The 24,241-nt window shown below is 42.1% G+C and overlaps 1 protein-coding gene across 2 annotated transcripts in view; it reads left to right on the forward strand.

Annotated features, from left to right (window-relative positions):
• JADE1 (jade family PHD finger 1) overlaps positions 1-24,241 on the forward strand; it is a 343,209-nt gene that overhangs the window by 261,926 nt on the left and 57,042 nt on the right. For both annotated transcript variants that reach the window (XM_053703655.1, XM_053703656.1), the window contains one exon: positions 2,129-2,245. In XM_053703655.1, coding sequence (XP_053559630.1) covers positions 2,129-2,245 — 117 coding nt within the window. The remainder of the gene's footprint in view (positions 1-2,128; positions 2,246-24,241) is intronic.

A 24,241-nucleotide genomic window follows, 5' to 3' on the forward strand; every position in this document is an offset into this window, starting at 1 on the left:
TAGGCAGTATTTTGGGGCTAAAGTTGGCGAGTGTGGGGTGAAAAGAACCTTCACTTTGCGGTCTATGGGAAGTTTGTGTTTCCAGTAAATATTTATGTATAATCAATATTTAAATTTTCATCCATCGCTGTGCAACTTACCCCCTTCGCTACGCTTAGGTTTTGATGTGGTCTCTGACTGTATCAGAACAAGGCTCCCATTGGAGCCTATAGAAGCACGCTCTCGTGAGCGCAATGCTTCCCAGCAATGCAAACGCGAACGTTACGTTCACATTACTGACAACTTGTAATACCAACTCACATTAGCGTGCGCTGGTATTTCACAGTGGAGCACAAATATTTATCAGTCCACTTGTAATCTAGTGTGCTGTAAAAATATCCATTGCTCAAATAAGAAAATTGTCAGCAAATTAGAATAGCACCAAAAGAGGCAAATGGTGTCAAAGACCAGAGTAGACAAACAAACCTCTTTAGGTGGTGACTGAAAAATCATCAGCGATATGATCAGCAACATCTAGATTGTATGCTCATGTGAGCAAGTATTGCTTAAACTCCACTCCCCACATTTTGGTGTTTTTTTATATGATGTATAAATAATAACTGAACATAATTTGCAGATCACTAGGTTTAATTTTTTAAAGGCCATGTCACAAAACGCAGTCCTTTCAGCTTAACAATAAACCAAAAAACAAGATTACAATTTACAGGAGAGTACCAGGAGAATCATGGAATGTATTTTTGACGGAAGACACTGAAATAAATCTTTACCAAGGTAACAGAAAGTGGAAAAATGTATAGAAAATGAGTTATAGCTCATGAAAATCATAGCTGCTTATCTGTGAAGCAGGTTTGGACCTGAGTATACATTGCTGCCTCTGACTTACCAGTTTTCATTGATGTAGCAATTAAAGATGGCTTCAGCAGAACGACTTTAGTAAATTAATACGTCTGCCTTTTGTACATATAGACCTAGAATAATCAAAGCAATCTGCATGTATTAGCGCATCAAAATATACTCGTAATACATGCATAGTCAAGATCTCCAATTTATCAAGCTATGGACCTGTTTTTCCCCATGGCGCTGTATTAAATTCCCACGTGTATGCGCAATAAAATGGTTTTAAATTTTTTTTACACCCATACAAATCCTAATCTGATCAGGTTCTCCAAGTTATCATGCTGGGATGACTGTAACTTTTTTTTAATTTTATTGATTTATTTTGCTACAAAAATCAGCCTTTCCTATTGTTATGAAGCTTTGTTCTGTCCAGCTAATCTCTGATGATTGAGTACTGGACTTCATTGACCAAGACGTGCATCCTCTGGTTGCAACACTTTTCACAGGGACCTAAAAATGCATTCACTAGTGATTTGGGGTTTCAAGTCAGTCCTGCGTTTTATTTCAAAGTTAGAACTCATTATGATCAGCTTCTACATATACAGCAGTCACATTTAAATCTATGCATAGTTTCACTAGTAACCAGACAGAATATTTGTTTGACTGCTAAATATCAGCATGAGTGACTTATACCTCCCCTAAAAGTGGATTTATTTGCATCAGGCAGCGCTTGGAACATTTTTCAATGCCAATTAAACCCTCGTAACAGAAATGGATGAAATTTAGCACATTTCCTCTTTCTACAATGGACCAAGAATCTATTTCAAATATCATAGTAAATATTCTGTTTAATGAAAAGCTCATTAGTAAGGTGGTAGTCATGTCTCTAGTTTTTCTTAAATACACTGTACTGGGGCATCAAAGAATGTTAGTTTTACATTTTGATTTCAAGAATTTCCCTGCTCTTTTACATTTTATTGAAAACTGCTATGGCTATGAACATGCTGTTTTGCATAGTGGTGGGGTTTGTTGTTTTTTTGTTTTTTAAAAAAAATAAAATGTATATAATCCACTATTTCTTGCCAGTATAATAAAGAGGTGATCTGTGTTTTTACCCCATGTATAAGGTCATGCATGTAGAAATCAATTAACGCCAAATTTGCAAGAAATATACAATCAAGTGGCTATATTTTTGAATAACATAAATCATCTGAATTTACCTGCTTTTGAGTATTAATTTACCACTGTGAATACATCGTTCATTTAGATCAGATTTGTTTTTATTTTTCAGGTTAGCATAGGCAGTCCTGAAAAGATGGAACCAATCACTAAAGTGTCTCACATCCCGAGCAGTCGCTGGGCCCTAATTTGTAGTCTGTGCAGTGAGAAGAGCGGTGCCTGCATACAGGTAAGCAAGTCGTTGTTTTTATAAATCTAATGTGTATGAATTCTTCACCACCAAGTAAAGAAATAGAAGACTAGCCCATTTTTCTGTTTTGTTAATAGTGATAGAATGTGTTCTGTTGTGGTTTTTAAACCATAAACAGCTGTTTCCAATTCATTATTTTCATAGTGTTAACAGGATATTAAACTTAAAATACAGTCCCATAAAACACTAAGTAAAATTAAACAACATTAGCATATAAATTAAGCATTACCTTTACTGTTCATTATTTGTTGTTTGTAAAATTGTACCATTTCCTTTAGAACAGATAGAGTGCCTATTTCACATTTAAAGGGTATGGTGACATCCAACATGCAACACAGTGTTTACTTAGGCCAGGGCAAGCTCACTGTTGTCTCTAATTAGCCACAGTGATGGAAACAATGAAAATAATGCCACCAAGCTTTTCAAAGGGTGTATACATGAACAGCTTTAGATGTGCAAAACCTTGTGAACTGTAAACAAATATAATTACATTGTTAGATGATTTTGTAACAAGCCTTGCATGTGTGAATTTGGCAATGCACTCCTTATTAATGGGGTATGCTATACATTAATAATGTCCCTTTAATACAGTTATATTTTTGTAGTTACCAGCTCAAGTGTGTTACATCTACAAAGCTAAATTAAACAGGACTTCTGTAGAAAGTTACAAAAAAACCTGAAAAGTTTAAGAATTTAGTTAAGCATTTCTATATCAAAAATATTCAAGCTTCAAAATTGTTTTCGTTATAACAAACTAATTTGCATATTGTGCTCTACTTTTTGCAGATGAATAACTTAAAGGGACAGTAAAGTCATAATTAGTCATGATTAGATTCAGATAGAGAATACAATTTTAAACAACTTTCCAATTTACTTCTATTATTTCATTTGCTTCTTTCTCTTGTTATCCTTTCCTGAAAGGTTTATCTAGGAAAGCTCAGGAGCAGCAAAGAAGCTAGCTTCTGATTGGTGGCTGCATACATATACCGATTGGTTTCTAACTGAACAAATGGGTGAGCCATTGACAGTCGTGCATTGCTGCTCCTTCAACAAATGATACCAAGAGAAAGAAGCAAATTTGATAATAAAAGTAAATTGGAAAGTTGTTCCTATGATTTTTGGACCCAACCAATGAGAATAAAGGTCTTTTAAACAAAAAAGCTTGCTGGTGGCTGGAGTACTTTTCTATATACTGTATGTCTGGATAATAAAGATTTGGCAAATCTTACTCTGTGCCCCAAAATCAGGTGTGCTGTTCTCCTTATTCTTGTTTCTGATCACTATAATGGCAGTCAAGTGTGGGAGACTCACACAAAATGCATTTGTATGGATGGAGTCTCTTTAGCCTTTATTTTCTCTTTTTAATGGTCTCCCTTTTTATATGTTTTTTACTTTTTCCAAGTCTTTCTATTTTTAACGTCAAAATAAAAGTAAGCAGATATAAGTTCCACTCACGTGTAATAAAGCAACACTTGTAGTGCTCATATGACAGGCTGGAATATCAGAGTAGTTCCAGCGCACTCAACCCCATCAATGCAGGAACTCTGTAGGAGCAATCATATTTGTCCCATGCATGGACACGGTCAGATCAACAGCTGAAAGAGCGAACAGCTCACCATCGCAAGAAACCACCATATATCGTCTTAGAGTTGGCATGTAACTCGTTGGATGATTCCACCTCCATACAAAAAGAAGGCAGCACAAGAACTTGAGGAGCGAACAGCTCACCACAGTAAAGATACCACTGTGTATCGTCTTTATAGTTGGCATGTGGCTTTACCAGATAACTCCACCTCCATATGAGAAAGCTAGCACAAGGTATATCAAACCCCGCAACTACAGGCAACAAGTGTAAACCCACCAGGGGTAAACAAGAGTAGGGGTATATATAAAAATACAATTATTTCCTTTTTAATATGAGGAGAGTCCACTGCATCATTCCTTACTGTTGGGAAATACTGAACCTGGCCACCAGGAGGAGGCAAAGACACCACAGCCAAAGGCTTAAATACTCCCCCTACTTCCCTCTTATCCCATTCATTCTTTGCTTTTCATCACAGGAGGTTAGCAGAGAAGTGTCAGAAGATTCGGAGTAGTTCCTTATGAGGTGTATCTACCCTTCGAAATTTGACTGGAGTTTTAAGTAGTCTTGTCAGCCTCTAAGTTTATTTGATTATGCTGCGACATGTGTGAGATGAGGCTCAGGCAGATGTTGGAACGTACAGGGTTTTCACTTTCGTTTTGGGAGCTGCGCAGCCTGAAAGACTTGGTGCGCTTATTTGCTATTATAGCAGGGGCGTTCCTGCATTGTGCACCACATGGCCGGGTGTGGTCACAATTATTTCCTCTTTCGTGACCGTGCAGTTTACCGGAGAAGAAGCATTTTCTCTGTTTGGCCTGGGTCATAGGAGGTGGTGAGTGCCACCCGCCATTGGGAGTATAAAGGTGCCGTTTTTTTTTATTATCAATAGTCTGCTTTGTAAGCGCAAGCTATGGAGGATTCTGATGCGTTAGAGGGTACTAAAACCTAGTCTAATACCTGTCTATATTGTGAAGAGGCCGAGGTATACCCACCCGCTCAACTATATTCCACATGCCTTGATAAAGTAATAATGTCAAAGAAAAGTCTCAGTTTCAACATAAGGGATATTTGTTTCAACTGTCAGCGGCTGTTGCTGCGGTTGCTGGAGCGGCTACCTACTGGTGTGACGCCTTATCTGAGTTGATCGAGGTGTAGGGTCCCCTCAACATGATCCAGGAATGAATTAAGGCCTTAAGGGTGGCTAATTATTTTATTTGTGTTGCTAATATGCAAATTATTCGTCTGAATGCTAGGTCTTCAGGTTTTTCTGTTCAAGCATGTAGGGCACTCTGGTTGAAGTCCTGGTCTGCTGACATGACTTCTAAGTCCAGACTTCTTTCCCTCCCCTTTAAGGGAAAGATTTTATTTGGTCCAGGCCTGGACTCAATTATCTCCACGGTTACTGGAGACAAGGGTGCCTTTTTACAGCAAGATAAGAAGAACAAGCCTAAGGGACAAGGTCCTAATTTTCGTACCTTTTGTTCAGATAAATCCCAACATCAGCAGCCCTCTGCAAAGCACAAGCAATCAAAATAAATAATAATAAATCCAAGCAGAGCAAGAAGCCCGCCGAGACAAAGTCGGCATGAAGGGGCAGCCCCCGATCCAGTTGTGGATCACGTAGTGGGGAGAATGTTGCTCTTTTTGGACGCTTAGTTTGGGGAAGGTCATCGCTCAGGGATACAAGATAGGTTTCAAGTCTCATCCACCCATGGGCAGATTCCTCCTATCAAACTTGTCTTCCAGGCCAGAAAAGAGAGAAACCTTTCTGTGGTTTGTGAGGGATCTCTCCTCCCTAGGAGTCATTGTCCCGGTACCTCTTGCAGAAAGAGGTTTGGGGTACTATTCATAGCTTTTTGTGGTCCCAAAGAAGGAGGGCACTTTCCACCCGATTCTGGGCCTAAAGTGCTTAAAAAAATTCTTATCTGTCTCCTCGTTCAAGATGGAGACGATAAGGTCTATCTTTCCCTTAGTTCAGGAAGGACAGTTCATGACCACTATAGATCTGAAGGATGCTTACCTTCATGTTCCAATCCACAAGGAACACTTCAGGTTCCTAAGGTTTGCGTTCCTGAACCAGCACTTTCAGTTTATTGCACTTCCGTTTGGTCTAGCTACTGCTCCAAGAGTTTTTACGAAGGTTCTAGGGGCTCTGCTTGCAGTGGCCAGATCCAGAGGTATAGCAGTAGCTCCATACTTGGATGATATTCTGGTTCAAGCACCATCCTGTCATCTGGCAGAGGACCATTCAAAGTCTCTCCTGTTTCTTCTTCCATCTCATGGTTGGAAGATAAACTTAGAAAAGTTTTATTATTCCCAGTACCAGGGTGGAATTCCTGGGTACTATAATAGACTCCATATCCATGAGGATATTCCTTACAGACCAGAGACGTTACAAGCTAACTTCCACTTGTCTTGCCCTCCAGTCCTCCTTAAGGCCCTCTGTGGCTCTGTGTATGGAGGTGAATTGTCTCATGGTGTCCAGCATGGACTTCATTCCTTTTGCCAGATTCTATCTCAGGGAACGGCGATCATTCGGATCTGTCTCAACAGATTTCTCTGGACAACCTGTCGAGAGAATCGCTCTCCTGGGTGGTTCTGTTCAGATCACCTTTCCCAAGGGACATCCTTCTTAAGACCATCCTGGGAGATTGTGACTACGGACGCAAGTCTATCAGGATGGGGAGCTGTTTGGGGTGCTAGGAAGGCACAGGGCCTGTGGACTCAAGAGGAATCCCTCCTCCCAATCAACATTCTGGAACTTTGAGCAATCTTCAATGCTCTGAAGTCTTAGCCTCTTCTGGGGTCGTCCCAGTTTCTCAGATTCCAATCAGACAACATAACCTCGGTGGCTTACATCAACCATCAGGGGGAAACGAGAAGCTCCCTAGCAATGAGGTAAGTATCTCGGATTCTGGAGTGGGCGGAGGCCCACAACTGCTCGCTGTCAGCGATCCACTTTCCTGGTGTGGACAACTGGGAAGCGGATTTCCTCAGCAGACAATCCTTTCATCCTGGGGAATGGTCTCTCCATCCCGAGGTGTTTGCAGAGATTTGCAACAAATGGGGAATGCCGGAGATAGATCTCATGGCGTCCCGGCTCAATTCCAAGCTACCCAGATAAGGGTTGCGGGCTAGGGATCCTCAGGCAGAGCTAATAGATGCATTAGCAGTGCCTTGGAGGTTCAATCTAATTTATATTTTCCTGCCGTTACCACTTCTTCCTGATGTGGTGGCCTGCATCAAGCAGAAGCAGGCATCCGTGATACTGATTGCTCCATCGTGGCCGCAAAGGATGTGGTTCGCAGACCTGGTGGAATTTACCTTGTTGCAGGGATCTGCTGGAACAGGGTCCTTTTTTCATCAAAATCTAGATTATCTGAAGCTGACTGCGTGGAGATTGAACGCTTAGTCCTAGCCAAGAGAGGTTTCTCTGAGAGGGTTATTGACACTCTTATTCAGGCTCGTAAGCCTGTTACTCGTTGCATCTATCATAAGGTTTAGAGAGCTTACTTATTCTGGTGTGAAGACCGTGGTTTAGCCTGGCATAAGGTTAAGGCTGCCAGGATACTTTCCTTTCTCCAGGAGGGTCTGGAGAAGGGCCTTTCTACCAGTTCCCTGAGGGGACACATTTCGGCCCTTTCTGTTTTGCTGCACAAGAGGCTCGCAGAGCTCCCTGACATGCAATCTTTCATTAAATCTCTTATTAGGATCAGACCTGTGTTTAGATCCAACATTCCATCTTGGAGTTTGAATCTTGTTCTTAAGTTTTTGCAATGGGCTCAGTGGAGCCTATGCATTTGGTTGACATTAAATTGTTGTCCTGGAAGGTTCTTTTTCTATTGGCTAATGCGTCGGCACGCAGAGTTTCTGAAATAACTGCCTTGCAATGTGAGCCTTCTTATCTGGTGTTCCACACTGATAAGGCTGTCCTACATACCCACTTGGGTTTTCTACCAAAGGTGGTGTCTGATAGTAGCATCAATCAGGAGATTGAGGTTTCTTCCTTATGTCTTAATCCTTCTTCTTTGAAGGAACTTTACTTCATAATCTGGATGTGGTTCGAGCGTTGAAGTTTTATCTTCAAGCTACTAAGGACTTTAGGCAAACTGCTTCCTTGTTTGTTATCTACTCTGGGAAGCATAAGGGTCTGAAGGCTTCTTCGACTTCCTTATCTTTTGGTTGAGGAGTGTTATACGGTTAGCTTTCGAGTCAGTAGGACCTCCTCAGAGAATTACAGCTCATTCGACTAGAGCGGTGGCTTCCTCTTGGGCCTTTAAGAACGAGGCCTCTATGGATCAGATTTGTAAGGCAGCTACCTGGTCCTCCTTACATACTTTTTAAAAATTCTACAAGTTTGATGTTTTTGCTTCGGCCGAAGGAGCTTTTTGGAGAAAGGTTTTACAGGCTGTGGAGCCCTCAGGTTAGGGTCCGCCTCTCTTTTACCCCTCCCATTATAATTCAGTGTCCTCTAGAGCTTGGGTATAGTTTTCCCAACAGTAAGGAATGATGCCGTGGACTCTCCTCATATTAAGAAGATAAACATAAATTATGCTTACCTGATAATTTCATTTCCTTCTGTATGAGGAGAGTCCACGGCCCCCGCCCGTATGCTCCGATGGGCGAACCAAAATTTGTTTTACTCTTCCGGCACCATTTATACCCTGATATTTCTCCTACTGTTCCTTGTTCCCTTGGCAGAATTACTGGGATATGAGGGAAGTGTATGGAGTGTTTAAGCCTTTGGCTGGGGTGTCTTTGCCTTCTCCTGGAGGCCAGGCTCAGTATTTCCCAACAGTAAGGAATGATGCAGTGGACTCTCCTCATATAGAAGGAAATTAAATTATCAGGTAAGCATAATTTATGTTTTTATTGCAAAACCATCAGCAACACATTTCTCTGCAAATCAATGCTGGTACATCAGGCTGTAATTACATACTAAAATACATGTGTATTTTTTGCATTTTACATCCTGTTGAAATGCCGCATGATTTGTTGGAATAACTCAAAGAAAAAGAGCTTAAATTTTGAAATTGGAGCAAAAATGGTGTCAATGTAGGATGTTAAATGGCTTGTTAAAAAAAAAAAGCAAACCTTGACAATAGGACAAAAATTAAATCCAGCTAAGAGAAGATTGATTCTTTTTTTTTTTACCAAAAATTCCTAGAGCAAGGGGTTCTATTGCTTTAATTCACTATACCTGAGAGGGTTTCATTTGTAGAAGAGAGCTCCTGAAGTCTTCAAAGTGTATGCAATGCAAAAAGCTTGCTCTGTGTTAATTCAACAAAAATAATTCATATCTACTAAGGAAGATATTAAACAAAGTTTATAAGATTAACTGACTTTATATTTTTCCTGTAGATGGACAGTTTTGATGGCTATTCTCTTTGGCTGGTGTGTAACTGCTATGAGTCAGATATGCCAGTGGAGTCAAGCCTAAATCTTTAATGAAATAACAGCTTGTGAGGTGGGATATCTTTCAAAAGCAGCACTTGCCCGCTGTGATGTGTTCCTGTACATATAAGGATTATATGCACTGCTGCTTCAGTTATTAAAAGCCTAAAATGTTCACTGTTCCCTAATCCCTTTAAGTACAGAGATGAGAAGCTATTTTGCTTGCATGCAACATGCTGCATGATGATATTTAAATTAAAATTCTGGTATTTCTCCTTTTTATAGTTGTGTGAATGGATGAGAGATAAATTACCATGTCTGTCTGAAAACACCAGACATTGTTTGAAACTAGCTGCTGATGTGGGCTGTAGGTTTATCATCATTTTAAAGATAAGTGTTACACAAAAATAATACGCATATGTGCTGTATAGCTTGTAATGAAAGAGAAATGTAGATATTGCAGTCTAATTTAAAGGGACATGTTACTTAACATAAATTCTCACTTTTGTGCATCTGAGAAAAACTTTTATGATGTATACCTTGTTTTTTTTTATTAGCTTTAGATTAGCTCACCAGAGTTTGTGCTCTATGTGCAGTTATCATTTATCTACAATTTTGTACTTTTATTTGCATGTTGACAAGAAGAAAAAAAAGCCACTCATCAGTATCATCAGTGCCATGATACCCAAATGTTGAAACACTTGAAAGTGATGCGGCATAGCTGTAAAAAGCGGACTAGAAAATATCACCTGAACATCTCTATGTAAAAAAGAAAGATATTTTACCTCAAAAATTCCTCAGTAGCCACATCCCATTGTAAAGGACTTCTAAGCAGCAAATCAGTATCTCTGTCCCGGGACAGCTAAGGGAGTGAGCTTACGTGCACACTCATCTTATTTCCCTATTCAGTTTAAGGAAGTTTACTATGAAATCTCATGAGATCACAGTAAAAGAGTTAATGACCTCAGCACTGTTGATGCTGATTGGCTGCTGTTCATTTCTTCATTTTTTTTTATTTATTTTTTTACCTGCAGCTGGGCAACAGCTGAAGTATAACTTTTTATGTTGAAAATATTTTTATTCATAAATTTTAACATATACAATAAACAATAAACATTGGTCACAAATTCCAGCATTTAGAGTTCATTCAGTACATTGAAAAAGCTCTACATTCCCATATAATATAATTTACAGATTTTGAAGATGTCTCTACTCCCCCAAGGGGGTTAGTGGTGCTGTTTCTGAAATGCTTTGCTCAGCCCGGTCCATTTCCGCCCCCCCCCCCCTCTCCTCAGGGCTTCATAGTAATGTATAAAGGGCTCCCATTGTTGAAGGAATGGTTTTTTATCATCTAGATATTCTGCTGTGGAGCTCGCCATATCGAAATGGAATATCATCTTTTGTTTTATCATTTCAAAACTAGGGGGGGTTTCTTTCCAAAATTGGGCTATACCCAGTCTAACAATTGTACATATCCACCTAGCTAACTTATTATGCTTGGATAGTCCAGGGATCGGAAAGTGGAGTAAGGCCTGCTCCATTGACAAAATTATTGGTTTTTGGAAAATATCGCTCAGAAGAGCAGATGTATGATTCCAAGTTTCCCTAATGCTTCTACATTCCCACCACATATGTGGGTATGTCCCAGGTTCGCCACAACCTCTATAGCAGAGTTTGGATGATGGGTCTCCTCTATTACCTGATCTAGTTGGGAATAAGTACCATCTGAAAGCCACCTTAAGGAAATTTTCCCTAAGGGTCGCGTTTTGCGAGAAAGATAAGCCATTAACTAAGGCCTCCCTCCACGTCTTAACTGACCAAGTTCTCCCTGTGTCATTTTCCCATTTTAACATTATGGGTGGTTTACTGTCTTGTGGTTCACTGTTGAATAGTGTGTACAAGGTGGATATGCCCCCTCTGATTTGATGATCCGCTAGGCAGAGCCTCTCTAGTGTGGTGCTTGTTGGGACCCTCTCTCCCTCCAGAACTTGCTGTGCTCTGGATTTTAATTGTAGGTAGTGATACCAAATATTCTTGTCTTCGTGATCCAAAGCCTGATATTGTTCATATGTAATCATCCTACCTTCTTTATATATATCTGCAATTCTATAGAGTCCTCTATTACGCCATTTCTGTTGAGTGGTTTTATCAAAAGAGGTAGTATTAGTTATCAAAGGGGTGATCATAGATCTCCTATTGAGTAGAGGGAATTTGGAGTTTAATGTTTTCCAGATGTGTAGGGTGTGTTGGATTGTGATATATTCGCATTTTTTGGGAGTAGTTGTGGTGTCAGGGGTCCACAAGAGGTTAGATAATGGAATGGTATTCATAACGCTTGATTCAATATTTACCCATTGTGAATTATTGTTGATATTGAACCAATGTAGGGTTTGGGCAGTGCGGGCCGAATAATAATATGATATTAGATTTGGGAGACCTACCCCCCCCCCCATCTCCCTTAGTAGTACACATAAGTTTCTTATTGATTCTCGCTCTTTTTTCCCTGCCACACAAATTTTAAGATGTCCTTCTGGAGTTTTTGCAGGTCTGATAGAGGAAGAGATATGGGTAGGGAGCGATATAAGTAGAGCAACTTAGGTAGTAAGGACATCTTAGTCGAGATAATTCTTCCATAGAATGAGATTTTGAGTTTCATTCATTTTGTAATTAGGGCTCTAATGTTTTTAAACATAGGCAGGTAGTTCAGCTGGTATAAAGAGTGTATATTATTAGATAGATTGATTCCTAAATATTTAATGGACTTCTTTGGCCATCTAAATGAAAAGTTAAGTTCCATTAATTTTTTAGTGTGGTTTGGGATACCGACTCCAAGGGCTTCGCATTTCTCGTCATTTTATTTTATATCCCGAAAGGGATCCAAATTGTTGTATTAATTTATATACTGGAGGGAGGGAGAGTAAGGGTTTAGTTAATGTCAGGATTACGTCGTCAGCAAATAAGGAGATCTTATGTTCTGTTTGGCCTACCTGAATACCAGAAATATCCTGGGTTTTCTCTTATCTTGATAGCTAACGGTTCTATGCTCAAGGCGAATAAAAGCGGGGATAGTGGACAACCTTGTCTAGTTCCATTATTAACGTGTATGGGTTTCGATTGGTAGCCTGACAATTTGATATAAGCTGTTGGGTGTGAGTATAATGTTTTGATGGCATCATAGAATGATCCTGTGATGCCTACTTTTTCTAGAACCGCAAACATATAGTCCCAGTTAATTCTATCGAATGCCTTCTCTGCGTCCAACGAGAGGAACAGAGAAGGCATTCTTTCAATCGTGGCTATATTAATCAAATTGATAATTTTCCTCGTGTTGTCTGGGGCTTCTCTTTGCGTGATAAATCCTACTTGGTCTGGGTGGATTAATTTAGTAAGGAGTGAGTTTAACCGGTTTGCTAAGATTTTGGTAAATAGTTTAATGTCCTGATTGATAAGGGAGATGGGCCTGTAGTTTTGGCAATGTTGTTTGTTTTTTCCTGGTTTTGGGATCACTGTGATTCGAGCCATCAACATTTCTCTGGGGATTTCCTTACCTTGCATCATAGCATTAAAAACTTTAACTAATTGGGGTACTAAAATAGGATGCAATATTTTGTAGAAGATGGCAGGATAGCCATCAGGTCCTGGGGCTTTGGATCGTTTAAGATTCTTTATATTGAGTATTATTTCCTCTGGAGTTATGGGTTTATTTAGGGAGTCAAGATCGTCTGTGGTGACGGTTGGTAGAGTGCTATCTCCGAGAAAAGATAATAGATCAAGGGCTCTGTTTCTCTCTGTGTGTGTTATTGATAAGTTATACAGTTTACCATAGTAGTCTGAAAATAGGTTCGCTATGTCTTGAGGGTCATTGGTGGTCTTGTTGTTTGGGGCTTGTATCTGTGGGACTGTCATGGTTTTCACTATATCTTTTAGTTTGTTAGATAGCATTCGGTCCGGCTTATTGCCATAGATGTAGTATTGGGTGTCCACTATTTTTATTGATCTAGCTGCCTCTTTGTTTAGAAGTGAATCTAACTCTGCATTTTTAGCTTTAAGCTGATTGGCTAAGGAGCGGGAAGGATTAAGCCCAAGCTGTGATCTTAGCCTGTTAGTTTCTGCTTTTAATTCTAGTGTTTTAGTTTCTCTGATCTTATTTTGTCTTCTAGATTCGGCCATGAGTAAGCCTCGTGTGTAAGCCTTCAATGCTCCCCATTCAAGGGCGGGGTTTTGTGTGGAGTTATTGTTAATGGTAATAAATTCAGATATTTGCTGTTTTAACTTTTCTAGTTCCGGCCCTTCCCTAAGCAGGGATGCATTTAGAGTCCAAGATTTAGTCCTATGTGGATTAATCAATCCTGCTAGAGTGATTTCCACTATGGAGTGGTCGGACCAGGAGCAATTTGTGATTGACGCGTCATTAAGTAGTGGTACTAAGATTTGACTTACAAAGATATAGTCTATTCTGGACTGTGAAGAGTGCATAGGAGAATAGTATGTGTAGTCTCTAGCATCCTTATTCTGGGCTCGCCAGCAATCTATCAAGTTGTGATCTAATGTAAAGTCTAGTAAGATTCTACTCGGTTTTGTAGGTGTGTTGTGAGGTGTGTGTGCTTGTGAGGATCTGTCAATTTTGTCATTCATAGTGATGTTGAAATCACCTCCTACTATAGTTTTATATCTCTTCCATAGGGTTAGGTGCTTGCTAAGTTTAGAGATAAAGTTAGCCTGTGATTCATTGGGGGCATATACGTTAACTAATAGGATTGGGGTGTTTTGTATCGAGCCTTGTATTATTAAATATCTACCCTCTTTGTCTCTTATTACTGATTCTTCTTGGAAATTTAGAGATGAGTGAATTAGAACGGAAACTCCGCATTTTTTTTTCGGGCCTATAGCATGAAATTGCGTGGGGTATGCCTTATCCCAATATGTGGGCGTATATGCTGATGTGAAATGTGTTTCCTGTAACATTATTATCTTGGCCCCCAGTGCCTTGTATTCTATGATTGCTTTTTTCCTTTTGATGTCAGAGTTTAACCCTCTGACGTTATGTGATATTATCTTTATGGGCATGTTGTAGTGTTGGGGAGGACTGCTTTAGAAGAGTACCTGTGAGTCTGTGAGGGGAGGATCGTGGTCTCTCTGAATTGGAGGAGGGGTTTCATGGACCAGGCCGAGCTCAGCTTCTATAGGGGAGTTGTAATCACGCCTTCATGAATCATAGAGAAAAGGTTTAGCAAAGCATACAGTGTTTCTACAGGCATTACAAAATCAACATCAACTTTCTGAGCCAACTCACCAATAAGAAGTGACCTAAAGATTAGTGACCAAAATTGAAACAAAAATGAAATACGAATAAATGTTGGAGATAAAGACATATACATGACATCATATAAGTGTTACATCTCATTTACCTGATCAAGTGCTTAACATGAGCGTGGGTAAGGGAGGGGGAGGGGGGGGGAGACAAAGGAGGGGTATGGATGGTGGGGGGTGTTGAATAGATCCTAAGAGTATATATTATTTGTGCAATAAATGGTATTGAACAATATAATCCAATATTTTAGTGAGGGTTAAAGGGTGTAAGTCCCTGAGGTCCCTTTTGAGGTAGATTGGTAATTAAGGGTGAAAGGGGCCAATAGTGTCCCTTGTCTAAAATTTTAGCGTAGGAGCCTCATAGGGGCAAAGCTCAACTGTGGAAAGCGGGGAGCTAGATAGGGGGCTTTACCTCACTGTAGCGAGTTATGCCTAAGGAATTTAACTTGTAAACATTTTAACCTAGAACTGGTTAATAGAATCAACATGAACACGAACCCAATAATAATGAGTCTTACACAGAAAAATGTTACCATGTAGGCCTTGTCCCAGTTCATTGGGATAGACCTTACATCTTGAGACTTAGTCCTGAGATACTCGCAGCTTCTTATATTAGCCTTGGTCTCATGTTGGTGAGTCAGTAGCTTCATCAGAATCTTCTTCCTCTAGATCTTTGCTAGGGTTAATCTTTTGTTTCTTTGCTTTTCCATTCCTCCCGACTGGGGTCCACTCTTTTTGGAAAGCTTTTCTGGGAGGCACTAAACTTGCGGGAGTAATAGTAATGTCACTTTGAATTTGTAGTCGATCTAATAGAGCCTTTCCTTCCTCTAGGGTAGTGCAGCTGTAATTCCCATTCTGGTGCGTGAAGGCTAATTTAAAGGGGAAGTTCCATCTGTATTTTATATGTTCCTTTGTAAGAGCAGCAGTGATGGGTTTCAAATCCCTTCTTTTCCTGAGTGTTATTGGAGCAAGATCCGTGTAGATTTGGATATTGTGTCCTTCGAATTCTATACATCTTTTGTCTCTTGCAGCTTTCAAAATCCGTTCTTTAATGTGATAATAGTGTAGTTTTAAGATGATATCCCTGGTGGCATTTTGTTGTGGTCTTGTGAGGGCCCTATGGACCCTGTCCATCAACAGCATGGTTGGTTCTATATCTGGAACTAATTGTACAAATAGCTCAGTAACTGTTTCCTCTAAATTATTATAAGTCTCTGGAAGATTTCGGATTCTTAGGTTAGATCTGCGTGATCTGTTTTCCAGATCTTCAATCTGCTCTTCAAGTCTACGGACATATGCAGAGTTATCTTGTATCGAGTTTCTGAGGATGGGGATTTCCTCGGTCACACTGTCCAATTTTTCTTCCAGTTCAGCAGTTCTCCCACCTATCTCTCTGAGGTCTTGTTTGATCTCAGCTAGAGCCATTTTAAATTCTTCTTGGAACAAAGACTTAATTTGGGATAGGAGCTCTTTGTTGGTTTCCTCTGTTCTGGGTTCCCCAGGTTTCTCAGCGCTCTGTGTTGGTGAACTAGTTGCCATAGGGGAATTACCTTTATCTAGACCTTTTTGTTTAGATTGAGATCTCGATAGGCATTCTTTCACTGTTTGTGATTTATTCTTCATTTTGAGAAGTTTGATAGATGGTATCTCTTGTTTGGGGTTTACCGTTGTGGGGAACCTAGGTGTTCAATATGCCTTGTGCTTGCTTACTCTTAGGATTTATGGGGACTCTTTAGGGTTATGCGCTCATGTTTATAATAACCCTCTACTTGCAGGGTACATGTGGATCAGTTGTCAGGCAAAATAGATGTCAAGACTGCAGTCTATATCACATTGTGTTTTTAAGGAGGTGAAATAGATGTGTTAAGTGGTCTCTCTTGTCTGGTGACCTAAAGGCTCCTGTAAATTCTCTATAAGTGTTCCCAAGCCGCTGCTACAGAGTTTCACAGCCCAGGTATAGAGTTTGGAGAAGGGGAGCCTTGTAAGGAGACTGTCCATATATAATCAAAGTTGCACTCACATTAGGTCTTGTTTCGAAAAATGGCGACTTTTCCCGCCTGCTAAGTCTCCCTCACTGCAGACCCCTTTACACTCTTGTATGTTTCCACGCTGTCAGCGCTAACTGTGAGAGCCCTTATGCAGGAGAGAATACCTGTATAAATCGTTCTTTCCCAATAATGTCCTTATTACAAGACCTTTTTGTTAGCCAAAGTTCATGTGCATCGTAATGCCCTGTGCTGTTACGTGCAGGCCGCAGCCTGAGGTAATTATTATCGGGTGTGTGAAGGAGTAAAATGTCTTACCCTCTCTCTGCAATTTGTTTGCCTGGGAAAAGTCTCCTCTCTCGTTCCGGCTACAACCGGATTGGTATGTCACTGTCCTTTCAGACGATCCGTTTTTATGTTGTCTTAAATGCCGATATAGGCCGAAGCCCCGGACTTTCCTGTCACCTCCTCCGGTACTTCAAGTCGGCCCGGCTCCGGATCCTCTTTTGCAATAAAAATACTTCCCAGGAAAGCTATCTATGAACTCTCAGATGCTTCTCTGTTGTTATTGTGGAGATTTGTGTGCTTATTAACGCTGAAAATAATACTTTAGAAGGCTTTTTGTGCACGAGCTCTATATCAGCACGTCTGCTCTGCAGCTCACCAAGCTCCGCCCTCCGAAGTATAACTTTTTACACAGAACTTACTCTGCTGAGCTGAGGAAATTGTGAGGTAAAATATCTTCTTTTTTTACATAGAGATGCTCAGGTGATATTTTTTACAGTTATACTGCATCAGTTTCAAGTGATTTAGCATATGAGTATTATGTCCCTTTAATACTTTGCATTACTGTGATCCTCTGAGATTTTCATATAATATCCTGAGATTTCACCGTGATCATACTAAACTTTCTTAATCTGAGAGGGAAATAAAGTGACTAAATTCAAGCTCCCTTGTAAGACCCAGTCCTGATTGGTTGTTTAAGATATTTTATAATCAGCTTTTGACAGATATGCTGCATCACTTTCAAATTATTTAGCTCATGTGCCCCGAAGCAGAACATACAGTGATCTGAGATGTCATCGCAGAAAATGCAGCATGTCTGCAGAAAGAACAGAAGTGATATAGTGAATAGAGGGTTGGCGCTTACTAAAAAATCCTGTATGCCTGGTGGATGGGGGAAACTACTCCTCCTCAGTAGTTTAGGTTGAGAACAATTGTAAGAGTTTGGATTTCCACTGGCGCTTATAAATTAAGCTAGGATTTATGCTACCATTATATGTGTAACTTATCTAAGTGAAATATTATAAGTGATTCTGATTTGTATCAGGTGTAAAAACAATAGTATCTAAGTGTCTCAGACAACGGATATTTAGGATTTAAGTCCTATGTGTTTACTGGTATAAAATTTTCTTAATGTTTTGTAAAGAATAATATTACTAAATCTGTAATTACAGATGATGTGGATAGTGTTCGTGAATAGATTATGAGGAGTAAATAAGTGTAAGTGAAGCTAGTGACGATCCAATTAACAGTGATTAGAAATGGATATAACTATATCCAAAAAATAAAGAAAGATATAGAAGTGTTAAAACTTTATTTTATTAAACTAAATTTACTGTCAACAATAAAACTTTAGGATTAACTAAAAGGTATATGGCAAATAAAACAAATAAAAGCAAATAAAACAAGGGACGTCTCCCTATGAACTTATTTCAGTAAGTCGAGTGACTTGACAGTATATGGTCTCTGAATATAACTTGATAAACAAAAAATGCCACCTTGGGATTAAAGCAAGCTGTAAGGTACCTTACAAATGTCTGTTGGGAATCGTGTAAGTGCCGATGTTCTGTGAGCTTCCTTCTCAGTTTTGTTCCTTTGCGGCTTAACGTGAGATAACAAACAAGCCTCCGTTCCTGATTGGTGGTTAGGGGTCACACCTCTCTTAGGATAGGCTGTGACTGTGCACGCTGGATGTTTAGCGTGTTCAGATGTAATTGATCTTTTTCAAGATGTTTGAACTGCAGCTGTAAAAAACTTTTTTCTTCTGCACTTTGGTGTGCGGTGTTGGGGATCCACTGTTAGAAAGAAAAGCTGTGCTCCACTTTCTCGCTGATCAGATCCTTGGTCCTCCTTGTGGTTTTGGCTCCTGTCAAATGCCTCAGCGCCAAACTGCCTCTGCAGAAAGAACAGAACCCATGCAGTAACTGTTGGACTTAGTGCTTTAACTTTGCAGCTCTACTCTTCAAATAGAGGTGTGTTCTGGCTGCACTGTTTAAGTGTTCCAGTGCATCAAGAGAAAAGTGCTGTTTGAAATTAACAGACAAATATGCAGTGGTACTGTAAAGCAACAGTGCTTTGATTATTAACTAGCTTTCCATCTAAAGGGGAGGAGAGTCCACGGCTTCATTCATTACTTGTGGGAATTAAGAACCTGGGCACCAGGAGGAGGCAAAGACACCCCAGCCAAAGGCTTAAATACTTCCCCCATTCCCCTCATCCCCCCAGTCATTCTTTGCCTTTCGTCACAGGAGGTGGCAGAGAGGTGCCGGAAAATCAGAGGTCTCTTATGAGGGGTTCTACCCTTCGCTATGGGACAGGAGTTTAAGTAGCCCTTCAAGCTTCTCGGTTGAGGGCCTGGGTGAACGTTAGAGTCCGGAGATGCAGAAGGAGCTTCCCTTTGTGACACCATCCCGACTCATATTAACAGCTCCAACAGCAATCGGCGTTGACGAGTTTCACAGATTGCGTTCTTCTCTCAAGTCCATGTCAGGAGCGCTGCTATCACCTGTCACACTTGAAGGGCCGTGTTCCTGTTCCACGGCGTAGATTCTGGTAAGAATGTTTCATATTTTATATCATAACACAGAAGACAGGGCCACAGTGTGGCACCTTTATAGAATCAAGGGTTAATATTCTTTAAGGGGATTATTGAACAGGGGGGTATGTACATGATATATTTATTGTGTAATTACTGTGTTATGTGCAAGGACGCGGCTCTGGCATTTTTTGTGGAACTGACAGGTTCTCTTCCGGGAGTTTTTGCACAGTCTATTTTTGGCGTGTTTTCTCCTCGGCAGGGGTGGTCTTGCGGAGTCATCCTTGCGACTGGGTGGGGCCTCTTCACTTCCGGTCTGATCTGTGATGGAGGAGACTAAACGGCTTCTGCAGTCCAGGTCATAGGAGGTGGTGAGTGCCCCGGCCATTGGTGGTTATAAGGGTGCCTGTCTTATCTTTTATCTAAAAGCTATAGAGGATTCTGACGCGTTAGAGGTTGCTCCTTCTTTGACTAAGTCTTATACCTGTGTTTATTGTGAGGTTTTGGTAGACCAGCCTGCGCAACTGTGTTTCACATGCCTTTAGAAGGCTACGACTTCCAAACATAAGAGAAATGTCTAGCACTACTGAGCCGTCCACTTCTGAGGGGTCACCATCCCATGAGGCGCGTTCCCTAATGGGGTTCCCTATCCCACATGCAGCGCCCCAGGGTCCGACTGTTATTCCTTCGGGGGAGATTGCTTGGCCGCCTGATTTTGTGGATCAGCTTGAAATGACAGTCACTAAGGTGATCCATGCTTTGCCGCGTTCTGCTAAGCGCAAGCTTAGAGCTTTTCATAACGGCCCGTCCCAGGATTTTTCTATGTTGGATGCCCCGGAGCGGTGGTACGATGACGAGGCCCATTCCGACGAATTGTCGGAGTCCGTGTCATCAAAACCTCCGGTAGCGGAGGAGCCTGGTTTTAGGTTTAAGATGGAGAACTTGCGTTTCTTACTAAAACAAGTGCTGGCTACTTTGGAGGTTTCCTGGAGATGAACCTTCCAGAAGAGCCCTCCATTCCTAAATTAGATGAGGTCTACGAGGACAGGGTGGTTTCCCAGACTTTCCCGGTGCCCGTCAAAATGGCAAACATGATAAAGAATGAGTGGGAGGGAGCAGTTAGTTTCTTCCTTTTCCCCCTCTTCTCATTTTAAAAAGCTTTTCCCCGTCCCAGAGGCCCAGCTGGAGTTGTGGGAGACCATGCCCAAGTTGGATGGGGCCATCTCCACGCTCCCTAAGCGCACAACGATTCCTTTAAAGGATAGTTCTTCGTTCAAGGAGCCTTTGGATAAAAAGTTGCAAAACCTGTTACGAAAGATGTTTCAACACACAGGGTTTGTTTTTCAACGGCAGCGGCGGTTGCTGGGGCTGAGTCATATTGGTGCAACGCCTTATTTGATATGATTGAGGGCGAACCCTCTTTCGAGGAGGTGCAGGAGAAGATTAAGGCCCTAAAGTTGTCCAGTTCTATAATTCGTGACGCTAATATGCAAATTATCCGCCTGTATGCTAAGGTATCAGGTTTTTCGGATCTAGCATGCAGGGCTCTGTGGCTAAAATCGTGGTCGTGGACATGACCTCTAATACGAGGCTGCTGTCTTTGCCTTTTAAGGGCAAGATCCTGTTCGGTCCAGGTCTGGACTCTATCGTAGCCACTGTTACAGGAGGCAAGGGTGCCTTCCTTCCCCAGGATAAGAAGGCAAAACCTAAGGGTTCTAATTTTCGTCCCTTTCAAGGGGATAAGGCACAATGCCAACAGCCCTCTGCGAAAGCGGACCATCCAAAGGATGCTTGGAAGCCTGCCCAAGCCTGGAACAAGTCTAAGCAGAACAAGAAGCCCACCGAAACTAAGTCCGCGTGAAGAGGCGGCCCCCGACTGGTTTGCGGATCGAGTGGGAGGCAGATTGTCTCTATGCTTAGATGCCTGGTTGCAGGATGTTCAGGACCCCTGGATTCTGGAGGTAGTCGTCCAGGGTTACAGGATAGGGTTCAAGTCCTTTCCGCCCAAGGGCAGATTTCTTCTGTCAAACCTGTCTTCAAGGCTGGAAAAAAGAGAGGCCTTTCTGGGTTGTGTGTGGGATCTCTGCGCTCTAGGGGTTATCGTACCAGTACCCCATGCAGAAAGAGGTCTAGGGTATTACTCCAATTTGTTCGTGATCCCAAAGAAGGAGGGCATGTTCCGCCCGATTCTGGACATCAAATGTTTAAACAAGTTCCTATCCGTTCCATCGTTCAAAATGGAAACAATCTGATCCATTCTGCCCCTAGTTCAAGAGGGGCAGCTAATGACCTCTATAGACTTAAAGGATGCCTACCTTCATGTTCCAATTCACAGGGACCATTACAGGTTCCTCAGATTTGCTTTTCTGGATCAGCATTTCCAGTTCGTAGCTCTCCCCTTCGGTCCGGCGACGGCCCTGAGAGTATTTACAAAGGTCCTGGGGGCCCTTCTCGCAGTAGCCAGATCCCAGGGCATCGCAGTGGTGCCCTACCTGGACGACATCCTGGTTCAGGCGCCGTCATTCCATCTGGCAGAGACCCACACCAGGGTGCTGCTGCAGTTACTTCAATCTCACGGTTGGAAGGTCAACCTCGAGAAGAGTTCTCTGGTTCCCATTACCAGGCTGGAGTTCTTGGGCACGATCATAGACTCCGTGTCCATGAAGATCTTTCTCACGGACAAGCAACGCACAAAGATGGCGTCTACCTGTCTTACCCTTCAGTCTACAGCGAGACCATCTGTAGCTCAGTTCATGGTAATGATTGGGCTCATGGTCTCCAGCATGGACATCATTCCATTCGCCAGGTTTCATCTCAGACCTCTTCAATTGTGCATGTTGAGACAGTGGAACGGCGATCACTCCAATCTGTCACAGCTGATATACATGGATGTGCGGACTTAGGGTTTCCCTCTGCTGGTGGATCCGCCTGGATCATCTATCCATGGGGACATCCTTCCTGAGACCATCCTGGGAGATTGTGACCACGGACGCGAGTCTGGCGGGATGTGGAGCTGTTTGGGGTGCCAGGATGGAAGAGGGTGTGGCCTCGCCTGGGGGACTTGAGCTTTATCAGGTTTCAGACGGACAATATTACCTCGGTGGCTTACATCAACCATCAGGGGGGCACGAGCAGCTCCCTGGCAATGATGGAGGTGTTTCAGATTCTGGAGTGGGCGGAGGCCCACAACTGTTCGCTCTCTGCGATCCACATCCCGGGTGTGGACAACTGGGAAGCGGGTTTTTTTCAGCAGGCAGACTTTTCATCCGGGGGAATGGTCTCTTCACCCCGAAGTGTTTGCAAGGATCTGTCTCAGATGGGACACACCAGAGATCGATCTCATGGCGTCAAGGTTGAATTGCAAGCTTCCCCGATACGGATCGAGGTCGAGGGACCCCCGACGGAGCTGATAGACGCATTAGCAATGCCTTGGGGGTTCGGTCTAGTATACATATTTCCTCCGTTACCGCTTCTTCCTCGTGTAGTGTATAAAACGGGAGAGAGTGTCCTCCATACTGATTGCTCCCTCGTGGCCAAGGAGGACGTGGTTTGCGGACCTGGTGGGGATGTCATCCTCTCCACCGTGGAGGTTACCCTGACGCAGGGATCTGTTGGAGCAGGGTCCTTTTCAACATCCAAATCTAGATTCTCTGAGGCTGACTGTGTGGAGATTGAACGCTTAGTCTTGGCAAGAAGTGTTTTTTTCTGAGAATGTGATTGACACTCTAGTTCAGTCAAGAAAGCTGGTCACTCGACGCATCTATCATAAGGTGTGGAGGACTTACTTGTCCTGGTGTGAGATTCATGGCTACCCTTGGCACAAGGTGAGGGTATCCAGGATTTTGTCCTTTCTTCAAGAGAGTTTGGAGAAGGGTCTCGCCGCTAGTTCCCTAAGAGGACAAATTTCGGCTTTATCTGTTCTGTTGCATAGAAGACTCGCGGATCTCCCTGACATCCAATCTTTTGTTCAGGCTCTGTCTAGAATCAGGCCTGTTTTAAGGCAGGCTGCTCCCCCTCGGAGCTTAAACCTGGTTCTTAAGGTCTTACAGAGGGTTCCGTTTGAGCCTATTCATTCTCTTGACATAAAGAATCTCTCTTGGAAGGTTCTCTTTCTGTTGGCCATTGCATTGGCACGCAGAGTCTCTGAGCTGGCGGCCTTGCAATATGAGCCCCCTTATCTGGTGTTTCATGCGGATAAGACTGTTCTTCGCACAGGCTTGGGGTTTCTCCCAAAGGTGGTGTCTAACCGGAAAATCAATCAGAAGATATTTGTTCCTTCTTTATGTCCTAACCCTTCTTCTCCTAAGGAGAGGTTACTTCATAATCTGGATGTGGTTCGTGCTTTGAAATTCTATCTTCAGGCCACAAAGGTTTTCAGACAATATAAATCTCTTTTTGTTGTATATTCGGCGAAGCGCAGGGGTCAGAGGGCTTCTGCTACTTCTTTGTCTGTTAGGCTGAGGAGCTTGATCCGCCTGGGCTATGAGACAGCGGGACATAAGCCTTCTCAGAGGATTACGGCTCATTCCACTAGAGCGGTAGCTTCATCCTGGGCCTTCAAAGATGAGGCTTCTATGGAGCAGATTTGCAAGGCGGCTACCTGGTCCCCCTTGCATACCTTCACTAAGTTTCACAAATTTGAAGTTTTTGCTTCTGCGTAAGCTGTTTTTAGGGGAGAGGTTCTTCAGGCTGTGGTGCCCTCAGATTAAGGGTCTGCCTTTTATCCTCCCGGTTTTATTCAGTGTCCTCTAAAAGCTTGGGTATATGTTCCCAACAGTAATGAATGAAGCCGTGGACTCTCCTCCCCTTTAGATGGAAAACATAAATTATGCTTACCTGATCATTTTATTTCCATCGTGGGGAGTAGAGTCCACGGCCCCCGCCTG

Source organism: Bombina bombina, chromosome 2 (assembly GCF_027579735.1).
Source record: "Bombina bombina isolate aBomBom1 chromosome 2, aBomBom1.pri, whole genome shotgun sequence".
Classification (NCBI taxonomy): Eukaryota; Metazoa; Chordata; class Amphibia; order Anura; family Bombinatoridae; genus Bombina; species Bombina bombina.